Consider the following 27,855-nt stretch of genomic DNA (forward strand, 5'->3'; position numbering starts at 1 on the left):
CTCTTCGTTAGCCGATTCTGGGGTTTTAGGAACCTGTAGTTCCTCGAGGTCTCTTTCGGGAAGTGTTGTGGTTTTCGGCGGGATCTTGAATGGCTTCATTGTCTCGTCAAAATCTCTATTGCGCTGCAAGATACTTGTAATTTCGGCTTCGATCCTCTTCTTTTTCTTCTCGAGCTCCGACGCTTGTGCTTCGGCGTCAACATTTTCAGGCTTTCTCTTGGCGCTTGTCGACGTTGAAGTCAAAGCTTGCTTAACCCTCTCTTTCTTAGACGTTGAGGAGTCTTTCTCGTGACTGATCTTTGACGACTTAGTCTTATCCAGGGTTTTCGCCGTCTGGGAGTCTGTCAAAGGACCCGCCGAAATTTTCGACGCCAGGGCTGTTTTTGAGGACTTGGAGTCACTCCTTCGGGGCTCTGTGGTCTCTCAGGGGTGCTGTCTCTCTCACCTCCTTCGGAGTGCTTTTATTGACTGCTTGGACGTGCGCCTCCTTATCGCCTTTGGACCCTTCGGCGACGTTGGCCTCTTCCTCACTGGAGAGGCCCAGGTCTTGAAGCGAAGGTGGTGGTCCTTGACCCTGTATGCTGTAATTCGCTCTCCTGTGCCATTCCCTTACCCTCAAGGTCTTCGGGGTAAACATCGAGCAAGCGTTGCAGTCTTCGGAGCGGTGGTCGAGTGGCAGGCAACGGTTACAGACTGGGTGCTGGTCCTTCTGTGCGTACTTGTGGTGGCAACTGCTGCGGAACTTGAGTGGTGTCTTGTCCATTACATCACCCAGGGAGCCCCCTGTGTGCGCATTCTCTGTTGGACGTCGAAGTATTGGTGTTCTTTTCCTCTTCTCTGCGTCCCGGTTCGCCGGCTCGAAGGTAGGTGTGTCGATAAGTTATTTTCCTGTTCTTCTAGTCAATTCGTAGATTCTTCTCTCTAAAGTTCTGGAGCTCCTCCCCTCTCGATCCAGACCCAACGGCGGAAAAAAAGAATCTGAACATGGCCACCAAAGGTGGGAGCTTCCGGAGGAAGCACGTCGACGTCACTGAAGGACACCAAATGCTGGTATGTCGACGCCAACCAGGCCACGGAAAAAAAAAAAGAGAGAGAAGAAATACTACAATTCCGGACCCAACCACTAGATGGCGGAATAATGCACAGCATAGTGAATCCAGAAAACGTTCACGCTGTAAAACCTCTGTTGCAGTTTGAGGAAGGTATTTGCGTTTCAGGCAGTTGCTAGTGCCATCACACCTGTCAGGTGAATGCAAAAGCAAATAGTAGTAATAATAAATATTGTCTCATGTAGCGCTTGGCAGTTCACATATCAATTGCCAATGTTTACTATCTAGAGCCAAGAAGCAGAATTACTGAATATTTTAGGAGGGTCGAGTTTATTTAGAAACAAAAACATGATGAATCTGGAAAAAAAAGCAGAATTCCGAATAGTGAAAGCTCTGAAACAGTAATTCTTGTGCGCCTCAGCAAATAAATGAAATTACCTTGCAACACAACTAAGAACATGCCAAGTGGAATAAAATGCCGTTTACCATTTGGGAGATGCTGTATTTTTCAACAAAAACATCTGCTGCAAACTGAGCTATTGAGAATATTGGACAGCTAGAACAGTAAATGTTAAATCAGGTTTTTTTTTTAAACAACTTTGTGTTGTGCATGATGTGAGAAATGAACGACGAGGATAATGGTTTCTGGAACAAAGATTTATAAGCAATCAATCTTTAAGATCCTCAGGCAACTACTGCTCCAATGATAGATGGTTTTTTGAATAACATACTTCACATTAATTAAAATGTTTTATTTTTAGTGCTTTACAACAAATTTTGATACAACAATGATATAAAAACAATATATTATGTAAATCTGAGTTTAATGTCAATCAAACAAACATTTTCAGAAACGTAATTCCAGGTTTTTTCATTTTGGAAAACCTTCAAACCTTCAAGTAACACTGTAACCGTTCAATAAAGTGAAAAGAGGAAAACCTTCAATAAAATGGATTTAGCTTTGAGCAAACAGTTTTCTCTTCTCACAAGGCCTTTTCTATAAAAGTACAAGTTTGATACTTAACAACCTTCTAATAGATAAATTAGCAAAGCTGTGAAAATCAAACACCGGGGATTGGAAATTTGTATCAAAAGCCTTAGGCTCACTCCATAGGGTGCTGACCAATGATTTGAGGACTATCATAGGCTGCTGGGTACAGAACGGCTTTCTTTGATCAATCGTGTCCTGTTGTACCCTACTTATTAGTGGTTTAAGGCTCTAGTAAGATTGGATACTCCCTCAGTTCATATTATCAATATCTCACAAACAAGTACAATGTGTAAGTTCACAGCTTAGCGAGGAATATTGGGCTGCTCAAAACCGATCCAGGCCCATTGCGGAGTAAAAACAAAAAAAACAGGATGCCTAAAATCTATCCTGAAACTAAAGTTCTATTGTGAAAGAACGCATTTAAGACACTCAAGCCAACCCCTCAAAAATCAAAACTATGTCAACCACTTTATGTTAAACCCCAAGCCTGTGGAGTTGAAGGACAATGCTTAGACCCCATCAACTAAAACCGTTTGAGAGCATGAAAGACTTAAATCACATCCTGAACATATTCCCACAAACTGTCATGGGCAAAGAACCTTGCCTCGAGAGTCATGCCCTTGTGATGGGGTAAACTAAAAAAAAACAACAAAAAAAAAAACAACATATGTCTGACATATGAAGTGTTACATCTGCATCAAGAACAGGATTGGTACTAAAGATAGTTTATTGGGGATTAATGCTAACATTGCAGCCGTCTTGATTTCACTGCCACCTTTCCCTCAGTATAACTAGGTACACAAGGGACGCGGATGTCAACAGCATTAACGTAAAGACATAAGAAGCATGGTATCCTAGGCAAATTGGGAAACTCCTGAAACTACTCGACACAGTCAACCAAAAGTAGAGCCAGAGGCAAGAGTGTGCAATTACCAGCTCCAGAGGAATTATCTGTGGGGTAGGAGTAAGATTTTCATACCAAGCCTTTGCAGCGTTTGATGGCCTCACATGGGTTTCGCAGTAACTTTGAAATTGGGTGGCAACAATACAGGCATTCATTTTCAAATCAAGGATGCCATGCAAATTAAGGCTACCCTAGGTTTTCTGCCATCACAATTTCCTCTAGTTAACACGATTATGTTGTCAGTTAGCCATTTCTTGCACATTCCCTTTCAGCAAACAGATTCTAATGCATAAACTTCCAGGAGAAATAGCATTACTCAGTAGCAGGGATATTTCCCATAGTGGTATTTGCAGATTAACTATCAGCTTGAAGTGCAGCTGCTTTTTTCTTCCAAAGCGCTGATGTAGGGTAAGTTTTGTATAGTTCACAAAACTTGAAATGTTATATGATAGCCAATAAACAACGAGAACAAGTTGGTCTTGAAGATGGCGTGGCCCAATGACTTTCAGCCTTCGCTAGATCTGAAAGAATGCCTTCCCAGGCCAACTGTGAGGAAAGAACTGCTCATCTGACTCGGCACAATTTCTGTAATTGCAGGATGCTTTTGTTTGTTTTCTCTTAATTGTTATGGTTTTTCTTTCTTTCTTTTTTTAGCTCTAGCCTTACTCTTCCACACTCCAATCAGTTTCAGGGCCTGATCAGTGCAGCAAATAGATCCATCTTTTGTGCTGGCCTGGCTGGTTAACAAAATATATTACTGTGGATTCCACTTGAGGTGAAGGGACCTAAATAGAAAAGAAACGTCCCCCCTCCCCATTAACCACTAGCACTGAAGACCGAATAGCCCTCCCAGAGATGTGGGATTTTTAGACTTACGTTGGCCTCGTGGCTACACCACTTCCTGACAGTCCTTAGGATTTATTTTAAAGCATTTGGAGCCAACGTCGACAATGCCTCTAGGTGCTATTGGCATTTTATGATCCAATAAGTGATCTCCTTTTGTCCAAGGTTCTACTATAAAGTTCTATGCACTTTTTTTTGTTAACTTAATAATTATGGCCTAGTGTACGTAGACACAGTGAGGCAGGTATATGTGCAAATTGAGATTCGAAAACTACCTAACTTTAGGTGCTAGACCTATGATTAAATAAAACTGACTCCCAATGCTAAGGCAGCTTCATACAAAATACCAGAGTCACTACTACAAACGAAGGAAATATTTGGTATTAAATGCACAACTCCTAGCTCCAACCAGCTTGCTGCTGTTCAATATAAACCTGTGCCCTGATTCAAACACTGATACGAGTTAGAAGGAAAGAAAAAATAAAATAAAAATATAAATCTCATGTCCCCCAAAAGCCAGATCGTTTTAAACAACCTTGCAAAGCAGTGTCTCTTGTCTGGAAACTAACTACACATTTTTCTTTTCCTAACTGAATGCCACGATTTTGTGGTTTCCTTTTGTCCCTCCAAGGTCCTTATCTATGAGCCGTTCTGGCCTTAACCTTCAATGGACTCTTTTGACGAACTTAGATGGTGGTAAAGCACATGTGTGTTACCATATGTACTGCCGCTGAGGATCACCAATCGAGTTACAGGTTAATAAGCAAACCACACTTGGCTAACTCACGTGGTAAAAAGGCCCACTAAGTCGAATCTGACTTAAACTAACAAATTCATGCGATCACTACCAAAGCTGATTTTAGCAGGGTAGGAAAAATAATGTGATTCTCAGTGGCCAAGAAATTGTGCTTCTGACCATTGACTAAGCTATTTTGCTACTTACATGTTTCTTGTACAACTAAAGTCATGAGAAGGACTCTTCGCAAAACTTAACTAGTGAACAAAAATAAGCCCATGCACTACTGGATGTTTGCTTCACATTTTATCAATAAAAAGAAGAAATTTTGGCAATTAAAAAAACGGAATTCAAAGTAAAATACAGATTAAAAAAAAATCAATACTGATTCAGGTTTATGTAAACGCGTCCCTGTAGTGTAGAGCAATTACAACATTACCAGCAATGTTACTTTACAGGTAAAATTAAATCTCTCTAAAGCTTCTCATTAACGGACACCAAAGTACCCCCCAACCCACCCCCCCAAAAAATCAACAATTAACGCACTAGAATCAGATTCCTTACCTTTATGGTACTAAGCTCACATGTAAGCAATGACCAGCAATGCTGACTGCAAACCCTATGAATCCAAATGTAGAACGGTAGCCCCCTAATTATATACTTCAAATGTAGAAAGTAAACCCTATGAAACCTTCACAAGGTCTCACCACTGACCGCAGACCTTCAGATCACAGCATGCACATGTTGCAACAGGAAGTTGGTGTCAAGTACTGCGGACTATATTAATCTTCCTCTGGCTCACAACATTTACAGACACTGTGTGGCAGCTGTGGGACAGTGCCATCTTTCCTGTTCATGGAAATTCTCGAACATTGGCTAGTCTTACAGTAGTCACAGAGATGAACTTCATGTGTGTAAACGAGGGCCAGCATCAGCAACTTTGGCCCTTACCAGAATTTCTCTACAGTATATATTTTTGCACGAACGCTAAGGTGGCCAGAATTGCTCTTCTTGAACCTTAACAGAGCTTCTCCTGTGCACAGCGCATGCACACACGCCTGCAAACAGCCATGCATCCACAGATACTCGCAATCATACATACCCAGAAACACACGGGCCTGCTGAAACACTAAAGACCTACAGAGATGCTGCCTTATGTTTGAGAGACTGCTCTTCACCATACTGATAGACCTCACCTGTATGTGCAAAGAGCATACGTCATCTGGTTGTAGAGGCCTATTCAAATGCTGGAAATTAATTTTTTAGAGTCCTTTAGTGAAACACATCCTTATAGCTTTTGGAGATACTCACATTTGCACTATGTGGATTTGTTTCACCGAAGGACTCCTCAAAATTCATTTCCAGCTTTTGAGCAGGCTTGTACAACGACATCTTTGTAACTGTATCGCCCAGCGAGGCCTACCTTAAGGAAGGCTACTATTAGCACTGAATAAGTGCTTGGAGTAAAAGGTCTAAGGAATAAAATACCAAACCCATTTCCTCCTACTGGTATGAATCTAATAATTAGGATAGGGCCCTATCAAAAGTAAGCAAAGAATTAAGTAGATTGGGCAGCACACTCCACACTGGCCCACAACGACTTGCAAACTGAGCAGCAGTACCCCCCTCCCCCCCCCCCCCGCCACCCCCCAAATGCACAGCATCCACCTTTCTCAGATACTGGGCAGTGACTACCTCCCATACTGGGTACAGCTCTCACACCACACAGGGAAGCTCCCTTCGGCCGTTCTGTGCAGCGCATCCATGTCAAATCGTAGTGTCTAGTCTCTACACTGAGAAGGCCCATCACTTCACACTACATGTCCTTTCTCAAAAAGCGAGCACAACTCTTCACTCACATTTGGAATTACCCTACCTGGGCACTGGGCAGCACAATTCTGCTACATGTGTATTCCTTTCCAATTGGGTTGCACAATTAACAGAAGGGCATCTCCTTTCAGGACTGAGAAACACAGAGTAGACTGACCATGCAAGAAACCTCAGGAAAAAATCATCTTCCTGTTTTGGAGCATGTCTTTTAAAAATCAAGGAAAAATCTCAGTTCAGGATTTGCAAAACTAAAAGCCCCTTTTTAAATGTTAGAGTCACCCTGGGGTAACACAAGCAAACGATTGTGTTTTAATTTGGGGGAGAAATCGTAGATATACTCTGAAAAAAAATGACACTACAACTAGTACATTTTTTCTAGGAGCCAGTCTAAAGGTGCTTTTTTGGAAGTTGATGAAGGGAATTGTTAATAACACGTTTGGGATGCTAGGAAAACGGCAAAAAATGCTAAGTGTTCTCTGGTCCTAAACGGGAAAAAGAACTGTTCTCTCTAAAACCACTACTCCTTCATTGTGCCTCTTTGGCTAAGAATCATGGAGGCCGGAACTTTGCTTTGTGAAAGAACATGCTCAACGGTGTCTTGATTTGGAGCGTTGGGTAACTTTTTTGTTTTTACTGAGCCTTTCACTTATTGCACACATTTACCAAAAACTGGGTAAACCAGTCAGCACCTCCTGTGGTGAAGTTATGTCTGGAACAAAGAAGGCAATTTACTTCACTGACCAGAAGAAAAGATAGCAATTTGCACCTGTACTCGTTCACAATGTGAACGTAACTCAAGCTTGCGTTCTTAAAAATTACACTTAATGCATAATTAGCCTAACATTAAATTGCTTGTTATGCTGATGGCAATACATGGACATAGGGTTAACACAGTTGTGTGGAATACCACTGCAGGGCAGACTGGAAAGTAGTTAAGGGGGCATAAGTGGTAGGACACTGCCCCAACAATGAGCTTGGCTCAATACTGAACATGGGTGAGGCACTAACATGGGTGAGGCACTACCTGTCCTTCAAGAATCTTTCAACCTCTTCGATGGGAATTATGTGGAGAAGCTGAACGATGGGTCATTAGAAATTTTACTGGAATGTTCCAAGCTTTTTTAAGCAGCATATAAGGAAGAAGCTAAAGTGGTTCTATCTCAGCGACTGAGCCAGCGCTGCGGCTACACAAGACGTAGGCAACGTGTTCTTTCCACTTCAATGTCGGCGGAAAGGGATACAAGCCAGCGGCACTGCTTACCAATCCTAAAGGGTGGAAGCAGCAGGAAGGGCATCTAGTGTAGTCAAGAGTAGAGAACTTGGAGTTGTCCTGCTCAAACCTGTAGCCTGCCAACTGCCCAAAGTGATCGCAGTGAACAAGGAACCAGAAAGAATGACCGCTCTGCCTATCATTTCATGAGTTGTAGCTCAGGTGACACAGAGGCGGGTGAATCATCTACAATACTATTACGCACCCATTGAAAAAAACAAAACACACAAATGCATAGCTACTTCCACACCTTTTCAAAAGGTCACTAACAGACATTTCCACATGAGGGTTTCAGCTTCCTGCTTTACAAGGACAATCAAATTAAGGCTTCAGTGACAAACGAGAACCCGCAACTCCATAAGGCTCAATAAAGCCAACCTCGCCTTCGAAAAAGCTGTCTGAAGCCATGGGTCTTCTATTTGTGGAACAGAGTGGTGGCAATGTGGAGTTACACACCTGATAAGTGGGGTACAATTCTACCTAAGCACATAGCACGATCCCTTACAGCCATACGCTATTGCAACATGGTCACTCAAGGTATAGACAAGCCTACTTTTATTCAACATTACAATGCCTGGGTGGCAGATTGAAGAACCAGAAACCAACAAGAGGGAAGCACCCATCTGTCTAACACGAGGCTCGTCCCAGCTGGAGTATTTCAGAAAATTCAGGCATCCACTACCAAAGGACAAAACAGAGGGATGAAGATCTGCTGTAATAATTCAAACAGATGATGTTCAGTGAATTGGGAGGCCATGCCCTGAAGTGACAAGACAAAGAGAAAGGACAGAAGAAAGCGCGGATATGCCAATAGAGGAAAATAAATACGGAAGAAAACTGAAAGAAAGAAACTCAAAGAGGCATGTCTCAATTAGGTGGTGCACTCACAATCTGGATACCACTTAATCTTAAGATCTTATTGCTGGAGTATGCTAAACACACACCAGAGCTTCGATGTCTCAGGAGGAATATTCCCCAAACACAAAGTAGCCATCTTTCAACCGGATGAGAGTTCAACTTTTATGTACCAATTTGTTTCTCCTAAAATGCATAGCTCACAACTCTCACAGTGACTCCCATATCACCCTGCCAGCATTTTTGTTAAATCTCCCGTGTTTAGATCATGAGGCTTGATTAGTGAGCAGGCACTTGATTTCCAGGACGCTTGAAGTCATACTAGGAGGGCAGGCCTCCATTCATCCAGTTCTCCTGGGCTCTGCTTGCAGCTCTTAACAATGGCTGTTAAGCCCTGGTGGGAGTTGGAGGGGGTGCAGGTTAGGTCATGATGGCCTCTGAATGATTCCCCTTCTCCGTCAGGATAGCAAGCAAGAGAAATGTACCAGTGAGCCTCCCGCACTGGGGCCTGCCCCGATGCCACTCACTACCCAAGCAGTGCTTGCTGCACATCACAGTGTTTACTAGTCCACGTTTACCTCTCGGAAACTGGGCCCAGTCGTATATCAATATTGCAAATACCCTTACAAAACTATCAATTTCGACCCTAACCTCAACTCCCCAAGCCATACACCAAGCCACAAGTTGAAACTCCCTGTGAGATATACCAAACAAATGGAATTTACTTCCACCTTACAGCCAAGCTTTTTAAACTATTAACACAAGAGGTTGCTGCATGGCAGGTGAAAGGCTGGTCGTACCCTCAGGCAGCATAGGAAAACACTTACTGCCTTGTCTTGGTGTTATGAGTCACAAGATCAGAATAAGAACAACGGTCCATTTTCCTATTTGATCCGTTCTCCATGAGGATGGGCTGTGTTAAATTCTGGCTGCAATGCCTTTGTTGGCCTGCACTACAGTGCATAAATGCTGAGCAGTAACCACACATACTTCCCTTACATCCTACTATTTAAGTCCTGCTTTTGGGGAGAGCTGGCTGTGCATAAGTATTGTAGAGCACTGAACACTGCCCACTCTCTACCACACAATAATTTTGTAGCGGCTCATAAGTCGCCACCTCACTTTCACAGGTGCAATGTAGTCAAACATTTTATTTGTTGTTCTGGATGGTGTGTGGCTTGAACTAGCCAATAAGACTCCTCATGATGGCAGGCTTAGAAAAGGGCCAGCAGTACTCGTTGGTCACCGGGCCATTTACGTTGCACTCAAAGAAGGAGAACATTGGGAACCAGATGCGTGCTCGGCGGCTATGCTGGTAGGCCCGAGTGTTGGCCAGGGTATGATAGTACAAGAAGAGTCTGGTGGTGATGTAGAAGGCGATGAATACATCAATGGAATAGTGTTCGTGAGCAGCAAGGATGAAGAAGATCCCAAAAAGATTCAGGACCCAGGATAAGGTGTGCAAGAAGTTCCAGCTTCTTGGGGTATCTGGTGAAAGAAAAGAAATTTAGCACCAAGAAAGCACCCACATTCCAATTTTGCCATCAAATTGTACCAATGAGGCAATCTCAATTACTGAAGACTTACATTCAGTAACAAAAAAGTTCAGCATTGTTAGGACGACTGTATGGCCACTGAACATGTAATCTCCACAGGTGTGTACTCCAGTCAGGGTCATCCCAAAGCCACTCCAAATGGCAAAAGCCCGCTGAAGCTTCGCCCACATGTTGCCATACAGCTAAAGAGGAAACAATCACAGATACAGCATTAGTGGATGCCAAGACAGATTCATGCTTGCAAACACAAACAAGTATAAACGGCATGAAAATAGTGACGAGTGTGAACTCGAAGTATGCTATGAACATCTACTCCTAGGATAGATCTCTCCTGCAAACTTCCAGTAAGGATGTAGCACAAATGGTTCTCAGTATTTCTGCAGCACACTTCACACAAAACCTGCACATAATGCACAGCTCCAAGACCTTTGTCTGCAATGGGAAATACACACCAAAAACACAGTTTTCAAGCAAAAAGATGGAGATGTGAAGGGCTGGAAATTGAGGTAAGCAATCTGCTAACTCAATTTTTACCAAATGCTTTTTACCAACCGCATTTTACCAAATGCTACCAAAGATCAATGCCTTCAAGTATATTGAGGTCTTTCTATAAAGAACTGATAATCGTGTTTGGCCATGGCAGGAATAAATACATCAACTCAGAACTTTACCAAGAAAACTGAAGTAATACTTCAACATTACTGAACATAGAAAGGAGACTTTTCAGCCACATATATCAATAAAAATGATTACTGTTATATGGGGAAACAGAATTAAAAACAATCAATTGCACGCTGGTTATACATTGGTTGGAGGAGATCACACTTTATATAAGGCATTCTTGTTCTCTGTTCATTTGCATTTTATTTTAAAACCAATATGCAAAAAAAAAAAAAAATCACATCTAGTTTAATAGGGTTATCTTTCCAGTGTTAACATGTGCATTTAAATTCCCTTTGTGTTAATATATTAAGTGTCTAACAAATGTGTGGGTATGAAAAAGGTCAAGTTGTCTTAGAAGAAAATCTGGAGATCTTTCAAGAATGGTGGGCTGGAGTCGCTAGATGTCTTGCTATATCAGTGAGCTTTCCAGTTATGGAATTTCAGATTTAGTGACATCTCCAGATTGGCCTAAGTGGGATCTGCTCCTCTGCATCATGTTAGGATCTTGCTCCATGGAAGATTTCCTACATGTTCTCTGCCCTATGTCAAGAGATAAGCTTGAAAGTTTTATTGTCTGCCATCAAAATGCATTGTTCCGTAACGAGGATTAGAATCCTGTATTAAAGTAAGTATAAGCCAATATGGGATTTTCCTGGGATCCCTCACCCTCAGATTTCTAGAATGAATTTCTGGTGAGGAAAGTTATTTGAGAGGTGGATTAAGTTGTTACTCTTCTCATTCAATACACCAGGTTTGTTTATCTAGATTTAAATGTTTGCATAGCACTTACTGGACAGCTTCCATACAAGTAAAGGTTGAACAAAGGGGAGATTCTGACTGAGGTTGAATTTAGATTGCCAAACACCACAAAGAAAGTAGTGACCAGATGGTACCACTGTGGAAAGGTGTTCTGCCAATGTAGGAACACCAACATGTATGGCAAGTATTTCTGAATATACGTTATAAAGCCACCAGCCCTGTTACACTTGGGAAGAATATATTTTTTGACCCTCCATAATATATACCCGACTCCTCTGAAGCGCCCCAGGCTCCAGAAGGGCAAAGAGATTCTATGGCCAATTTGGGAGCTTCCAGAGCAAATGACTTGCTTATTTGTCTCCTGTCCTGGTCTTGATGATTTCTGGCCAAAACTAGAATACTTTTGATAGCTGGAATTGGTGGATGATGCCAAAGAATTGTCTCACAAGGAATGGAGCTTATTTGATTGGTAGGACACAAGATTTGAAAAAACTGTGGCACACCCAATTGTAGTCAACAGTCAATTTTGGTTGAAATCAAAGAGTGCACGCAGGAAGGAACCAGAGTTCTGTGGTCTTTTTAAATGTTGGTCGGGAGCAGACAAATAAATTGTCAATGCAATGATTTACCCAAGTGCGATGGACTTTGAGTGGCAAGTCTGCAGTACGGTTGTCCGATGGAAAGCCAAAGTTGATGGCTTTATTCGGTGATTTCCCATTTTTGGTTGTACGTCTGGGGATTGTATGAGGACTAAAAAACATAACATTCTGGATCGGATAAGTAATATGTATGTGTGTGGAGGCTTTCTCTACAATTTGAAGATAGTAGTAGCACCTAATATGTGAATCCAGCCTTCAATCTGTGCTCGTAAGAAACACATATTTTCAGACATTTCTGAGCCAAGATGACACACACACAAACATTTCAAATCCATAGGCATTATTTCGGTACCTTTCCTGAGCACTGAAGATGCTGTCCAGGCACAGAGAGGGAGGTCACAAACATGGTGATACATCGCAGCATGAACACTGTACCCATCAGACTGCACAAGCGGCGCAAGAGGATGGACCTGGAGAAAGAGGGTAGAAGGAACTTCACTTATCAGAGCATTCACAAGATCAGTACTAGTCCTGACCTGGGAAAGCAACAAGAACCATGGCAACTCCCCAGGAAAAGAACTGTACATTTAACAACAACAACAAAAAGTAATGGAGAGCGCGGGGTGATAAACTTGAGAGCAAAAACAAAGCCACTCATAAGGAGTGCTAAAATAAAAGAATAACTTTGTTTCCTGAATATAAGTAGTGGACGCACACCAGTCATTCAATCAAAACATTATTAGAAGAAATGCTCCAGGGACGTGACAAACGAAAAATAGGGAGGAAAGCCACAGAATAAGAAGCAGGGAAACAAGATAGAATAGGAAGCCATTAAGAGAAAGGGGCTGCCCCAAAACCCACTATAAGTATATATTTTAATGCATTGTAAACAACAGGTCTTTTACAATGAATAGCTAATGTTGCCTGTAGGAGAGACGAAAACAAGTTACTTACCTGTAACTTCAGTTATCCAGTATTGGTATCTTTCATAGATTCACATGCCTGAATCATTCCCCGTCGCCGAGGCGGGAGTCCCACGGTAAATAAAAAAGCAGTGCAAAAAGCACATTATAGTAGTAGGCCCTAGAAAAAGGCCTGAGGCCTAGGTTGTAGTAGCCTATCTACCTCATTATGCTAAAAAAGACCCAAGTCTTTGCACCAACCAATCAGCTTACAGCACCCTCTAGAACCCTCTCTGCAGAGCCAGTTCTCCTCAGATTTTCGTAGCACAAGTGGAGAACAAGTATCCCGAATCTAGAGAACTGACTCTCCGGGGAGGAGGATGGGTGCATGTGAATCTATGAAAGATACCAATACTGGATAACTGAAGTTACAGGTAAGTAACTTGTTTTCTTATCCAGTATTGGGGTATCTTTCATAGATTCACATGCCTGAATCAGAATAGCAAGCAGTAAGCCAGGCAAAAGGCGGTGCGGATGGTGGGAGACTTATTGTTGTGCACCCCCATAAATTTACATGTAACAACCAACAATCACATAGTAAATGATCTATTAATAAGGCATGTCCAACTTCAAAATAGAAATCATGCAGTATTCCACAGGAAGAAATATTAGCACAATATTAAAAAACAATACGTTAACAAATGTCTGCATATTATATCAACAACATACTTAATTGTATTCACAACATATGGAATAAGCAAATATTGGTACCTGAATATATCCCTTATGGAAACAGGTGACATAAAACAGCTTGGCCCACTGCCGCATCATTCTGATTTGCTGATTGCAGGCAGTAATGTCTTGTAAACGTGTGGACATTCTTCCATGTCGCAGCACGGCAAATGTTCTCAAGCGTCACTCCTGCAAACAAAGTTGCAGACGCTGCCACAGCCCTTGTGGAATGAGATCGAACAGACCTTGTCAATGGTCGGTTAGCCTTGATGTGGCAGAAATGAATAGCGGAGGCTATCCATCTGGAAATTGTGGCTTTAGTGACCGCTTTTCCCAATGTAGTCTGGCCATACGCCACGAATAGTTGATCTGATTTTCTCAAGTTTTTGGTTCTCTGAAGATAAAACTTTAAGCATTGCTTAATGTCTAAAGAATGCAACGTTCTTTCCGCCGGGGTTGTAGGATTTGGAAAGAAAACTTTCAGTTTTACAGGTTCATTTAGATGGAATTGAGAAGGCACTTTCGGTATGAAGGTAGGATTCGTCCGCAGAGTGACATACTCCTGGGAGAAATGTAAAAGGGGTTCCTTTATAGTGAAGGCTTGAATTTCTCCCACTCTTCTGGCGGAAGTTAGTGCTAACAGCAAAGCAACCTTCCATGTCAAGAAGTTTAGATCAGCTTTGTGAATTGGTTCGAACGGGTGTTTCATCAGCTGAGAGGACTGTGTTAAGCTCCCATTCTGGTGGCGAAGGCTTTACTGGAGGATAAGACCGGAAAAGAAATCTCATGAACTGTTTTATTAGCGATGAAGAGCATAGCAATGGAGTGTCATCCACTTTCCTGTACCTGGATAAAGCCGCTAAGTGGACCTTTATTGAGGAGAAAGAAAGACCAGAGCGAGCTAAATGCAATAAATAAGGCAGTATTTTTTCTGTCTGAGCTTCAATAGGGTGTAAAGAGTTTGACGTACACCAAGCGCAGAAACGCTTCCACTTGAGACGATAAGTCTTTAATGTGCTCTGGGCTCTTGCTTTCTTCAGAATGCCTCGGCAGTCTTGAGGAATTTGGAGATGTTTAAATTCTAGGAAGTTAGGAGCCATGCATGCAATTTCAGCGATTGAGGGTCTGGGTGAAGTATCTGACCCTCGTTGCGTGACAGTAGTGCCGGAGTTATCAAAAGCCTTATCTGTGGCTCTTGTGATAGTAGCATTAGCTCCTGAAACCAATACTAGCGAGTCCATCTGGGAGCAATTAGGAGAAGGCAGCAACTCTCCAACTTCATCTTGCTTAACACTCGTGGAATCAACGGGATCGAAGGAAAGGCGTAAGCATAAATCCCTGACCATCGCATGGACAGGGCATTCCCTCTTGATCCCTGTTGAGGGTATCTGCTGGCGTAATACCGGCATTTCTTCTTTTGTTGAGTGGCAAATAGATCCAACATCGGCTTGCCCCACCTCTGAAACACCTCAGTTGGCCGTTGTATAGTTCCCACTCGTGGCAATCTGACGAGGACCTGCTTAGTTTGTCCGCAAAGGTGTTGTAGAGACTTTTGACGTGCTCTGCCTTGAGAGTTATGTTGTGTACTGTTAACCATTTCCATAACTCTTGGGCCTCCTTGGACAATGTTGCTGATCTTGTCCCTCCCTGCTTGTTTATATAAAACATGCTGTTGGTATTGTCCGTTCTGACCAAGACTGAGGACCCTGCTATCCTGGGAAGGAACGCTTGAAGAGAAAGAAAAATGGCTCTCAGCTCTAGACTGTTGATGTGGCATTTTTTGTGTTGTTGAGACCATTTGCCTTGCACCTGTAAGTCTTGGAGATGACCTCCCCAGCACTCCATGGACGCATCTGTCGTCAGAATGAAATCTGGAGGAGTTTGCAAGAACGTGAACCCTTGTTTCAGATTGCGTAATTGTGTCCACCATTGAAGGGCCTCCACCATTCGGGTGGTGACTGTGATGGTGTCCTCGAAAGAGCCTGTCGTTTGCTGCCATTGACGATGTAACTCTTCCTGTAAAAGCCGCATCTTGAGCCGTGCTAATGGAATGAGATTGATGGCTGAAGAGCACATCCCCAGAAGGGATGCAAATAGGCGAACTGAAAGTGACCTTTTTCTTGATAGCTTTATGGCCAAAGCTTGTAGCCGGAGTTGTCGCTCTCGAGACAAGAATGCCCTGCATCCTACTGTGTCCAGACAAGCTCCTAGGAACAGTAGGTTCTGTTTCGGAATGAATTGAGATTTGCTCTTGTTGATCGTGAGGCCTAGCAATGCAAAGAGAGTGCGGCATACAGCAATGTCGGACTTTACTTTGGCCTTCGATGGACCCTTGACTAGCCAGTCGTCCAAGTACGGGAAAACCTGGACCTTTGATGATCGAAGAGCTGCCGCTACAGGAGCCAGGCACTTTGTAAAAATCCTTGGAGCCGACTTGAGGCCAAATGGAAGGACTTTGAACTGGTAATGGGCGCCAGCTACAGTGAAACTGAGATATTTTCGATGTTTTGGGTGGATTGGGATGTGGAAGTATGCATCTTCCATGTCCAAGGAAGCCATATAATCTCCCTCGTTGAGGCAGTTGAGAATGTCCGAAAGAGTGACCATTCGGAAACCCTGCTTCTTGAGATATCTGTTGAGATTGCGCAGATCTAGGATCGGTCGCCATTCCCCTGATTTCTTCTTTATGAGGAAAAAACGGGAATAGAAGCCTGTCCTTCTCTGATGGATTGCAACCTTCTCCACAGCGTTCTTGAGAAGCATTATTTGAACCTCCTTGAACAATAAGTGAAGACGAGGGGGAGGGGGACCCCTGGGCGGAGTGGTTGGAGGTTTGTTGATAAACTCCAGGGTGTGACCATGCGGGACTAGGTCCAACACCCACCGATCGGTAGTGATCTGTTGCCATTGTTGTTGGAAGGCAGATATCTTCGCGCCCACGGGAAGGTAGGGAACTGAGGTTGACGCCCAACTGACCTCACTGTTTTTTGTGAGTGTCTCTGCCTTTATTATTTGTGCGCTTTCTTCCTCCTTGGCGAGAGAAACCAGTTGAACCTGACTGGCGATAAGAGGATTGATAGTTCTGACGATATTGCTGCTGGTATTGCCTGCCTTGTTGATAATAATTTCCTCTGGACGAGTAACCACGTCCTCTTGCGCCTCTGAAGGACCCTCTTTTGTACTGCAATGAGCCCAGTGATCTCGCAGTATCAGTATCTGTTTTATTTGCTTGGAGAGCCTCAACGATATGTTTCCCAAAGAGGAACTCTCCGTCATATGCCATGTCCAGTATTTTTAACTGAACCTCTGGCCTAAAGCTAAAGGTAGTGGCTTTTAACCACCCTTGATGTCTCAAGGCCGCCGATCCTGCCAACTGTCTGAAATTCGTGTACGCAACATCCAATGCACAGTCAATAGATTTTGCAGCTGCGCGTTCTCCTTCCATCAGAATCTTACGCGCTTCTTGCCCTCCAGAATCAGATCTATGAAACCAGCCATTTCGGACCACATTTGGCGATCATAGCGCCCTATAATCGCCAAGGAATTCGCCGCTCTGATGCAAGCCGCAGCCATCGTGGAGAATTGTTTACCAATAAGGACCAAACTGCACCCCTCATCAGGTGGTGTAGAAATAGGGGTGGCTGGGTTCTTTGACCTTTGTTGTGCGGCCTGTGAAATGACTGAATCCGGACGCGGATGTCCAATGAGGCATGCAGGACTACCGAGTGGGGCACAATATTTCTTTTCAATACGTGGTAACACAGCAGGCACAGAAGCTGGATTTTTCATCACCTTGATGCCCTCTTGCCAGATGTAGTCAATAATCGGAATGGCTCTAGACACCATCCTAGTTTCTTCCTTGAAAACATGAAGAAAACATTCCGTTTGCTCCACCGTCACCGGGAGCTTAAGTCTATTTGCTGCTCTCTGCATAAGATTGTGAAATCCCCCTATATCTTCAGGTGGCGAGTCTGAAGGTTGAGGCGTTGGGGGGGATGGCATGGGGATAACGTAGTCATCCCACGGATCCGCTGGAGGCATGTTAGGTAACTCTCCTTCCTCTACTTCTTCATCCGAGGGTGTGTGTAGGCAACTCAGGTTGTGGAGCGTCTACGACCGGAGAAAGTGGCAGAACTTGAGGCGGAGGAACCGGAGCAACAGGTTGAGGCATTTGCGGCGGAAAACACTGTTTATAATCTGCAAGCATAGCCTGAAAGTCCTGAATAAGGTTAGGCGGTAAATGAGTGACCTCTGAAACTTTAGGCCGTCTTTGCTGTTCCATAGAATGAGGCACTACAATGTCTTCCTGGTAATAGTGCCCTGAATAAGCAACGTCTTCATCCTCCTCCTGGCACTTAATAACGAGTTTGGATGGATGGCGAGCTACTCCAAAAGCTCCCTCATTATCGTCGTCATCAAATTCTAAGATGTCGTCGTCGATGGGAGGATCATCGGCGACGAGGTCAATGACGAAGGAATCGTCATCGATGGAATTGCCGTCGCCGGGACCGTCGTCGATGGGCTCGACGTCGATGGAGCCGCCGCCGACGGACTTGTCGTCGATGGGACACGCTTCTTCGTCGACGAGACAGTCATCGACGGTGGCGTCGATGACTTAGTCGACGGGATCTTCTTAGTCGACGAAAGCTTCGTTGACGATGATGTCGTCGTCGACGGGTCGTCTACGAGAGCCTTCTTAGCCACAATACATATTCTCGTAGAAACAATAGGAGAAGTGATAGGTGTGGTGGAGATCATAGCCATAGAAGAAGAGGTCGAAGTAGAGATAGTAGTCACTGGTAAGGAGACAGCAGAGCTCTTACTCACGGTTTTCTTTGAAGAATCGTTGGTGGCTGAGGCTCCAGAGACAGAATGTGGAGATCTCTGTGAAGAGCCTGAAGTGGAGTGGGAGGCTTTAGCATGCTTTCTCCCCTCACTTGAATCATCCTCTTTAGACCTCGCCCTTTTGCTGGAGGTAGAGGCCTTATCATCATCCGTAGAAGAGGATTTCAGCCACAAAAGGACTCTGGCCTCCCTATCCCTTAAGGTTTTAGAAGGGAAGGTGCGGCAGATTTTACAATTTTTTGCCTCATGTTTAGGGTTGAGACAATAAATACAGTCCTTATGTTGGTCATCAACATGGACCCTTTTCTTTTCGCAGGTTCTACAAGGTCTAAACAAGGCCTTCTCGTCAGACATCCTGAAGTCCTGAAGAAAAAACTGAGTCAAGACTCAGGGAGACTCCCTTCCACACGACATGCGGTGAAAATGTGAGGAGAACTGGCTCTGCAGAGAGGGTTCTAGAGGGTGCTGTAAGCTTATTGGTTGGTGCAAAGACTTTGGTCTTTTTTTAGCATAATGAGGTAGATAGGCTACTACAACCTAGGCCTCAGGCCTTTTTCTAGGGCCTACTACTATAATGTGCTTTTTGCACTGCTTTTTTATTTACCGTGGGACTCTCGCCTCGGCGACGGGGAATGATCCAGGCATGTGAATCTATGAAAGATAACCCAGATTATCCAGTATTGGGGTAAGTTCAAATTGGAAAGTAATTCAGACAGTTCTACTGCTTGTGGTCCGCCGTGAGCGTCGTTGACCCAGTAGTTCAAATCCCTTATGAGTAAAACCCTAGAATGATTTGTCACAAAGTTGGCCATTTGTTCGCTTAGCAAAAGCGGAAAAGAGGGCATGGACTGAGGGGGTCGGTAAATCAGCACCAATGCAATGACTCCCGCTGTTGAATCTAGTGAAATGACCATGTTCTCTACATCGGGCAATTCCAAGGAGGGCTGTAACGTACTGTCAAATTTCTTATGTATAATAGCAGCCACGCCCCCGCCCGACTTGCCGGTTGACATTCAGGATATAATAATCTGAGGGGAGGGCTGCTAGTATATCAGGTGTAGACTCCGAAGTCAGCCATGTTTCAGTGATCAGCAACACATCTGGCTTTTCTGTGGAAAGCAACAGGAAAATGTCCAATTGATGTTTAACTAAGGACCTAGTGTTAAGATAGAGAAAGCAAATATTCACGGAATTAAGTGGGGTGGGGCTGCTAATGGGAGGAACATAAAGGGACAAACCCAAAGGTATAGACGGGTCCACTGTTCCTTTTCCTATTTGATTAGACCGAATGCGGTTAACCACTGCATAGGGCAACTGGATGTGATGTTGCGCCAATGCTCTTAGTTCCAGGGATGAGTAGGAGATGGTTTGACCAGGGGTTACGGCCCCTGGACCCGGTTGGGAGCGGACGGGCGCAGACGGGCTTGCCTTAGGCGCGCCTGCTGCGCTCACCCGCTGCGCGTTCTGCCCAGATACATTAAAATAGGATGTGGCCAGTGCTGGGAAGATGCGTGCAACGACTGGACCGCTGACCGCGCCAAGAGCGTGGCACGTCCAAGATGGCCGCTACCCGGCCGCAATTGAGGTCAGGAGTGCTGCGGAGCCGTGGCGAGGGAGGACAATGCCCCGAGCAATGCCAGCAACAAAGCGGTGAGTAAATTTTAAAATTCCAAGTCAGCACGAAAAACAAAACAATATGTCAGGCACCACCCCCCCCAAATTCCCGTCAGACACACAAAGGTAAAATAAAGACTGGTAACAAGCAATTTAAAATTCAAGGCAGACTAGATTGCAGGAAGCTGACAGGAGCCTGGGTCTGTGCCTTTCAATTTTTCACTGTTTCTTATAGAGATTTCCACAAAATACTTGAGCGGAATGTATGGAAGTTTTGGTAAAGAACCTAAACATTTGGGAATCGGAGTAAAACGTATTCGTAACTCAAAGGTATGTACTCAAGAACGGACGGTGAATTTAGCATCCACATCGAGCAACTGCAGTATCATTATTTGTGCTTATTTGGGTATGCTTGTAACAAGGTAAACCAATTGTGAAATGTAGAACATTTTAATCCAATAAGAGGTTAAAAACTGAATGGGACTTAAAGACAATGTTAACAACGGACTAGTGCTTCTCTCCCAAAGAACGAACAGTCTGCTAAACGTTTACCATCATATCATTTAATATTTTATTGGAGTGCTAGTCACCACAATATAAAGATTATACATCAACACCTTTTAATGTCAGATCACCAGAACCCCTTTCCACAGTGTGGGTCATGTTAGTAAGCAACTCAGACGTATTCCATGGAGTTTATAAAGACTTCCAACTTAGCTAAAAAAAAATATACGTCAGAAGATGGGCAATAAATGGTACCTTTTATAGTCTCTTGTCTAGTCACGACTAACAGAAGAGCAAAATGTGTATCATCGTGGTCAACAATAAGAGAATGACCATTATAGTAAAAGAGAATGTGAATGGGATTTCTACTGAGGTGGCTTCACATAAATAGTTCTTCACACCACACCGCTAGGCCCTGCAGCCCCAGTGAATGCACAACTCACACAGGGGACAGAGGATGGAAGCATCCTAACTGAGTGAAATGCCCTTCAGACTGGATGATGGGGACAGGGCAAGGTGCGATAGAAATGTCAAACATTAGTTCACAAGGACCTATTTTAAGTTTCTACGCACTCAAAGTAAGCTATGGATCAAATAACAAAAAATCTGGTCTGCAAATGTCCAGCTGCTGCTCCCCAGAAAATACAGCAGACATCACACCCATTCTTTGTACCTGTGTTTGTGCAGCAGGAGAACCAGGAGCCAAATGTAGCAGAGAACCACACCACACATCTCCGTCATAGCAAAGGCCCAGGGGATTCGAGGAACACTGAAGACAAAAAAAATATTTATTTGAATACATTTATTTCAATGAGTTAGCAGAAATTCTGTACATCAGTCAGATGAATTGCACATTAAAGTAAGACAGTATGTGTTGGGTACAATCAATCTGAGGGAGGGAACCAGAGTTTATATGGGGTAGCTTGGAATAAACCAGAAGATACTTAAATCATACCTACTGTCCATGTAAGGTGGCTGTGTCTAAGGATCACTCCATAAAACCTAAGTGAAAGTTAATAGGGTCCTTCTTGGCTATGAGGCCTGCTTGGAGTACACCTTCTAGAAAACCACGTGGCAGTGCTCCTATGTACAGGGGATGGCTTTCCAGTGCATGTTTAGCTAGAAAGAATTTAAATATTTTGAGGGGCAGTGCCTTGTGATTTAGCAATGGCAAGAGATGCTGAGCGGGTTTGAGAGTAGAAGGGGTATAATTCAGATTCCTTAAAAGGGGTAGAATTAGGATTTGAAAAGGGTTAGATGCCAGCTTTTATGAAGATTTTAATTGGGAGGCAGGAAGGATTCATTGGGAACAATGGACAGCATCTCTAAATTAAAGTGGATGACTTTATCAAGAGGGAGAAGTAGGGTAATGCAGACTGGAATCAGAGTTGGTGGAGGATTTTCCTGCTATCAGGACAGAGCAGCTGTTGCAGTGATTATGGTCAAAATGTACACCAAGGTTCCTAGTTGAGGGGCTAAGATGTTGACAGAGAAAGAAGGGGAAAGAAATGGCAAGGGATAGTATATGGTGGGATCAGTGGTTTCATTTTGGGAAGTGAAGGTGTGGAAGATAAAGAATACATGTGCCTAACTATACAGTAAGTGTTAAGAATAGACTGATGATGAGAGGATGTTGTGGAGAAAGACAGTGCAGCAAAAGGCCAAGAGAAGGTTAAAGATATCAGTCAGAAGGCCTACCTAAGAACACAAGATCAGTGCACATTGAAAGCAGCCCACTCACCAGCACAAAAGGCAGGTGTAGGCACAGTCTTGAAGCGTGTGCACACACATGGATTATTCTTCCATGACGGATATCTACATTCAGGGAGCAAAATGTGCTCAACATAGTTACACACAGACGCTATTTAATAGGACTGGAGTTGGCTGTAACCTTTTACAACAGTTTGAAAAAAGTGGATTTTGTGGTAAACATCTAGAGCAAGATGAGACTACAGAAGGCAACACCCAGCATCATTTAGCTGTTTTAGTACTCTAAGAGAAGTCCGCTCTCTTTTCCTGTCACCAATATTTTTCCTCGTCCTCCATTTTTATTAATCATGTCTGCATGACACATTGGTATTGATGCCACCCAGGCATCGCAGGGAACAAATCTGCAAATCATGTACATCTCCGCTGTTGCAGACAAATTACCTAAATAATACAGTCTACCTAAACCCATTCTGAGTGTAAGAAGTGGACCCTGAAGATTTGACACTTGTGTTGGTAACGGACTAGCATCAGTCACAGTATGACAGGAAAGAGGAAAAGCAGATAAAGTCCAGATGCCCGCCATGGAGACATGGCCTACCATTCTATCCATGCGGCTGGTCACCCAAGCAGAGAAAAGGATTCAGTGATGTTCAAGTAGGGGGTGCTGGTTTCACTCTTAAAATCCTCAAGTCCCTCCAATTTTGAAACCAGCCCTTGCCATTAATACTGGCAGATGTGATGGCAATCTAAAATTTCCCCGGGTTACAAAGGCAACTCGATATAGGGCTTGCAACTACAGGAGCACAGACTTTAACTGTGGGGGTACAAATGATCGCATTATGTTACGAAGGTGATGAAGGTTGACGGTATAGGAGAGTAGACCATTTTACAGCTCCACCAAAGACAGAGGTTCCTGAGCGAGAATACAGTTTCTCATGCAAGCAAACCTACGCTGCTTAAGGCAGATCACCAAATCCTAAAAAGAATTATAAACACGTTGCAGAACTTTTCTAATGTAACAAGGCTCACTCTCAGCTAAACGGACCATCAAACAGGATGTTTTTGAGTAAGCCTGGATGAATCTCCAATAAAAAACAGCAGTGGCAAAGCCAATAAGTCTTGCCAATGTGAGGGGTATTGGCTAACCCAATATCTTTTAGCCATGTTGCAGAGAAGGTCAGCTGCTCTGAAACACGGTTAAAATTTAGAAACTAGGCATGGGACATGCTGCTATTTAATATGTTATAAATATAATTTAAAAAATGTTGGTGGCTGTGTGAAAATAAATTGCCTGTGCCATAAATAGCTTAAATACTTTCATTTGTAATTTGCCCCAAAAAAATTCTGAGCATGAAGGAGGACAGATAAAAGTATCATTAAAATGTATGCAGGATGGTGGCTGGGACACAGAGGAGAAAAGCGAGGATGAATACAAGAAACAGGAGTAGTAATGAACATAAACAAAAGGTTAACAGAAGGGCTTTTGTTTAATCCGTTCCATGCATCGGTTGGCTGGGAGCCATCAGACGCCACAGTGGGCGTGTGTCGGATGGCTCCCGGCCGTCCTGGCACCCACCCAAAGGGAAGCGCTGGCGCACCCCCCGTTGGCCGTCCTTGGTGACACCCCCACCAGGGATGGCAGCAGCAGCCACTTAAAACCAACAATAAACAGAAACAAAGACTTCATTTCCCATGAAGCTTAGAAAAAAACTATCAAATTCGTGTTCCAGACTCTTATCCAATCAGGTGTCTCCTGGGACAATAACTGTTGATGACTCCTGCTGAGCCTCCTCTTTCTTCGCTGCTGCAGCCTGCTTCACTTTAGTGTTCACCTTTCCTTCAGGACTGCTTAGGATTGTGTGTTTGCTCGTTTCTGAAGAGTGATTGTTTGTGAATTTATGATAATTGATCTCGCTTGTGTTTACAGAGCTTCCGCTCCTCCTGCGCGGCCCTGGGAATGCTTTGTCGCTCCTACGCGGCCGCAATTATGTTCCTCAAGTGCCGGCTTGGAGTGCGCGGCTGTCCACCGACCGACAGAGGGCGTGCCTTCCCATTTCATGTCAGACACTCCCCATCTCTGCTGCGCGGCACAGAGGCAGAGTCCGTTACAGACAATGCCGAGCGCCTCCACCTGCGTCTGCCGCACCAAGTCTGTTCAGCATGGCCCAGCCTGAGGTAGAACACCCCTCTGGGGTAAGGTTTCAGGCTCTCAAAGCCTGACTGCTGGCAGACCGACCCAGGCTTGTTTTCTCATCTCCAGCCTTTGTTAAATAGGGGCGTTCTGGTCTGCATTAGCCCACAGTACCGACAGGACCTTGGTAACTCTGCCTTTCCCTCCCCCCCACCTGACCAATGACAAGGAGGTAGGGTCACATTAACCTACCCTAAGGGCGATTGTAGTGGGACAGGTCCACGTGCAAGGGGTTCTCTGCAACAACCAGGTGTCCCCTACCCTGTGCCCAATGCCTGTTTGGGGTGGTGTCCCTCTCCAGGAATTTTTGATATTGAGCCCCACCCAACCATACTAGTCCTCTTACCTGGTGGGTGGCCACCACGTGACTTGACCTACTAACCCAATACCTACCTCTAGCTCTCAGCCCCTCTGCATCCCCTGGAAGATGGAGGAGTTCGACGACTATTATGAGGAGGAATAATCTCAGTACTTCCCGCTAATTGACGGCTTTTGTGACACAGTGGATGCCTCCATTGTAGGGGCGGTCTCACAGGCGGCTGCCCCTTTGGCGAAGAGGTTGATGGACTTAGCGCAGAAGTGCCTTCAACCCGTCCCTGCAAGGGAAGATCTTCCCGGGCCTGCAGCCCAAACTCCTCCAGACCTGGCTTCCGCTCCCCCACCTGAGAAAGGGTTCCACCGCCCACATCAGAGGGGGTAGACCTAGACGCTTTCGACAGATTAAAACAAGTGTTCCAGGACACCAAGGTCCCCACTGCGCCAGCGGGTCTGGTTCCAAATGGCCCCACACCCTCAGGATGTCAAGGACCAGTGGCTTCCCCGCAACCCTCGGACGACTCCTAGGTCGGATCGGACAGCGATTCAGACCACAGGTCTTGGCACCCCTCTCCCTCCTGGCCCCGATTCCTGACCCACCTCACAAAGCCCAGTCGGACCTCCTAGACCCTTAGGAGCTCCTCCAACCGCGTTCATCAGAGTGGGTCCCCTGCGAGAAAGTAGCCAAGTATGTGGCGAGTACATTGTGGAAACCTCTGGATCAGGAGGTCCGCTCTCACCTTAGGGCGGAGGGCCCGCGCCCTTCACTGGACGGTAAAGTAGCGGTTACCCCAGAAATTTACACCAAAATGGCGACTTTCCTCACTAAGTACATTAAGGACCCGAAAAAGGGCATAGATAGGTCCTGGCGGGCATGCCAGGACAAATTGCTGGATGTCACAGGTCCTTTGGTAAAGATTTTCGACATGGCGGAGGACGCCAAGGCGCCAGGGGCCCTCATCCCGCCAGAAGTCCTCTCCCATTGGGCCCAGAGAGAAATCATTTTCTAAGGTAACACGAATTGCGCCATCTCGACAGAGAGGCGCAGGTTGCTCCTCATCAAATTAGACCTGAAGCTAGGCGAGCCAGCCACCTCAGAAGTGGTTCACTGTGTCTCTTTAGAGACTCGTTCATAAAGGAGTGGAGTAAATTTGTCTCCACCTTCGACTCCTTAGACAAGGCCCAATCTACGGTGAAGCAAATTTTTAACAAGCAGGTTTTCGGCAGGGCCGGCCGTGGTAGGGGATGCTTGGCTGGCCACTCACCGCAGACAGCCTCCGGCAGAGGCCAGCAGTCCCAGAGAGGAAAGTACCAGGATTCCTCCCCTTTTTTGGAGGTTTCTGGGGCCGATCCTGGCGCAGAGGTCAGCGTAATGAAGCCCAAGGCGGCGGCACTCCCCCCTCTCACAGTGAGTTATTTTATTCTTTCTCTCATGTTGACGCTTGGGTGCTCCAAACGCTGCAGGGTTTCCACATAGTTTTACAGCTCCCCTGTTCAGTCAATACCCCCCCCCCTCCGAGTCCAATCAGTTTTTCCAGCACAAAGGCACTCTTGGTTCAACAAGAGGTGCAAGAATTCATGGACAAATGAGCTATCCCCTCATCCAAGAGCCTTCTTAAGCAATTTCTTACTGGTACAGAAGCAGGACGGAGGTCAGCGTCCAGTGATAAACCTCCGAGAGTTCAACTAGTGGTTGGTTTACCGTCACTTCAAGATGGAGGGTATTCACCTGCTCCGCGACGTTCTGCTTCCCTACGATTGGATGGTCCGCTTAGACTTCAAAGACGCTTACCTGACGGTTCCCATTTTCCCTCCTCCCCGTCGCTTCCCCCAGTTCCTGTGGCAGGGCCAAACGTTCGAGTTCACCTCACTTCCCTTTAGCCTGTCGGAGACGCCGTGGTTCTTCACCAAGATCCTGCACCCAGTAGTGGAGAGGTTGAGGTCCCAGTGGGTCAGGATGGTAGTATATCCGGACAACGGGAAACATCCTTAACCACGATGTTTAAACAACTACTTACCGGAGCAACGAAGAGTGAACAACGAAGAGGGCTGAACCACGAAGATAACATCCACGAACGACGGAACAACGAAGGATGGAACCACAACTTTTAGGACACCGGAGCCTGCTAGGAAAACAATTAAAAGGGTAGATGGGGGTGTCGGGAGGGCTCCCCCACAAATAAAAAATAAATAAAATATATATAGTAAAAAAAAAAGTGGAAGATTAAAATCGTAATAGATTAAAATCAAATACAGCAAAGGTTGTTGAAGAAATTAGTTTAAAAAAAATTACAGGTTTATGTTAGGAGATGACAGTGTTGCTTTCATTTTAAAAATTGTAAAAGCATAAGATTCACGAACAGAATATGGAATTAAATCTAAAAATTTCGTGGTTAAGGGAGTAGTGGTTTAAAATGTAGTGGTTAAGAAAAAGTCGTGGTTTAGCCTTCGTTGTAAAAGAAGTCATGGTTTAGGCAGTAGTTGTTAAGTCATACAATCCTGGACAACATGTTGTTCATGCATCAATGTCCTCAGGTCCTTTTGCAACAGCTGCAGACAACAGTGCTTCTCCTACAGTCACTGGGATTTGTGATCAACCAAAGTCCTGCCTCCTTCCCTCTCACTGGTTCACCTTCCTCGGGTTTGTGATCAACTCCGTAGAAGCAACGCTAAACCTCCCGTCCAGGAAAATGGCGAAGATCCGCCACAAGATCCAGCAGATCTTACGGAAGCACCAAACCTCTCTGCAAAGCATCACCCGGGTAGTTGGACTGTTGTCGGCCTCAATTCAGGCCATTTTCCGGGTCCCTCTTCAATTTCGGGCTCTCCAGAGACTGAAGGCATCTCACCAGGGCAGGTGTTTAAACCTACGCCCAACAGATTCCGTTGTCCGAGGAGGCAAAGGAAGAACTCCACTGGTGGCTTTCCCACATGGAGGCATGGAACGGTCGGGCCATCTTCGGACCCGGCCGGACCTTGTGATAGAG

The 27,855-nt window shown here is 44.7% G+C and overlaps 1 protein-coding gene across 9 annotated transcripts in view; it reads right to left on the reverse strand.

Moving 5' to 3' along the window:
• Nucleotides 1-1,786: 1,786 nt before the first annotated feature.
• SAMD8 (sterile alpha motif domain containing 8) overlaps nucleotides 1,787-27,855 on the reverse strand; it is a 167,832-nt gene continuing 141,763 nt past the window's right edge. For all 9 annotated transcript variants that reach the window (XM_078642724.1, XM_078642726.1, XM_078642719.1 and 6 more), the window contains 4 exons: nucleotides 21,326-21,421; nucleotides 12,408-12,525; nucleotides 10,066-10,216; nucleotides 1,787-9,966 (listed from right to left, as the gene is read on the reverse strand). In XM_078642724.1, coding sequence (XP_078498850.1) covers nucleotides 9,662-9,966; nucleotides 10,066-10,216; nucleotides 12,408-12,525; nucleotides 21,326-21,421 — 670 coding nt within the window. In that variant the 3' untranslated portion in view covers nucleotides 1,787-9,661. The remainder of the gene's footprint in view (nucleotides 9,967-10,065; nucleotides 10,217-12,407; nucleotides 12,526-21,325; nucleotides 21,422-27,855) is intronic.

The sequence above is a fragment of the Lissotriton helveticus genome, chromosome 5_1 (assembly GCF_964261635.1).
Source record: "Lissotriton helveticus chromosome 5_1, aLisHel1.1, whole genome shotgun sequence".
Classification (NCBI taxonomy): domain Eukaryota; kingdom Metazoa; phylum Chordata; class Amphibia; order Caudata; family Salamandridae; genus Lissotriton; species Lissotriton helveticus.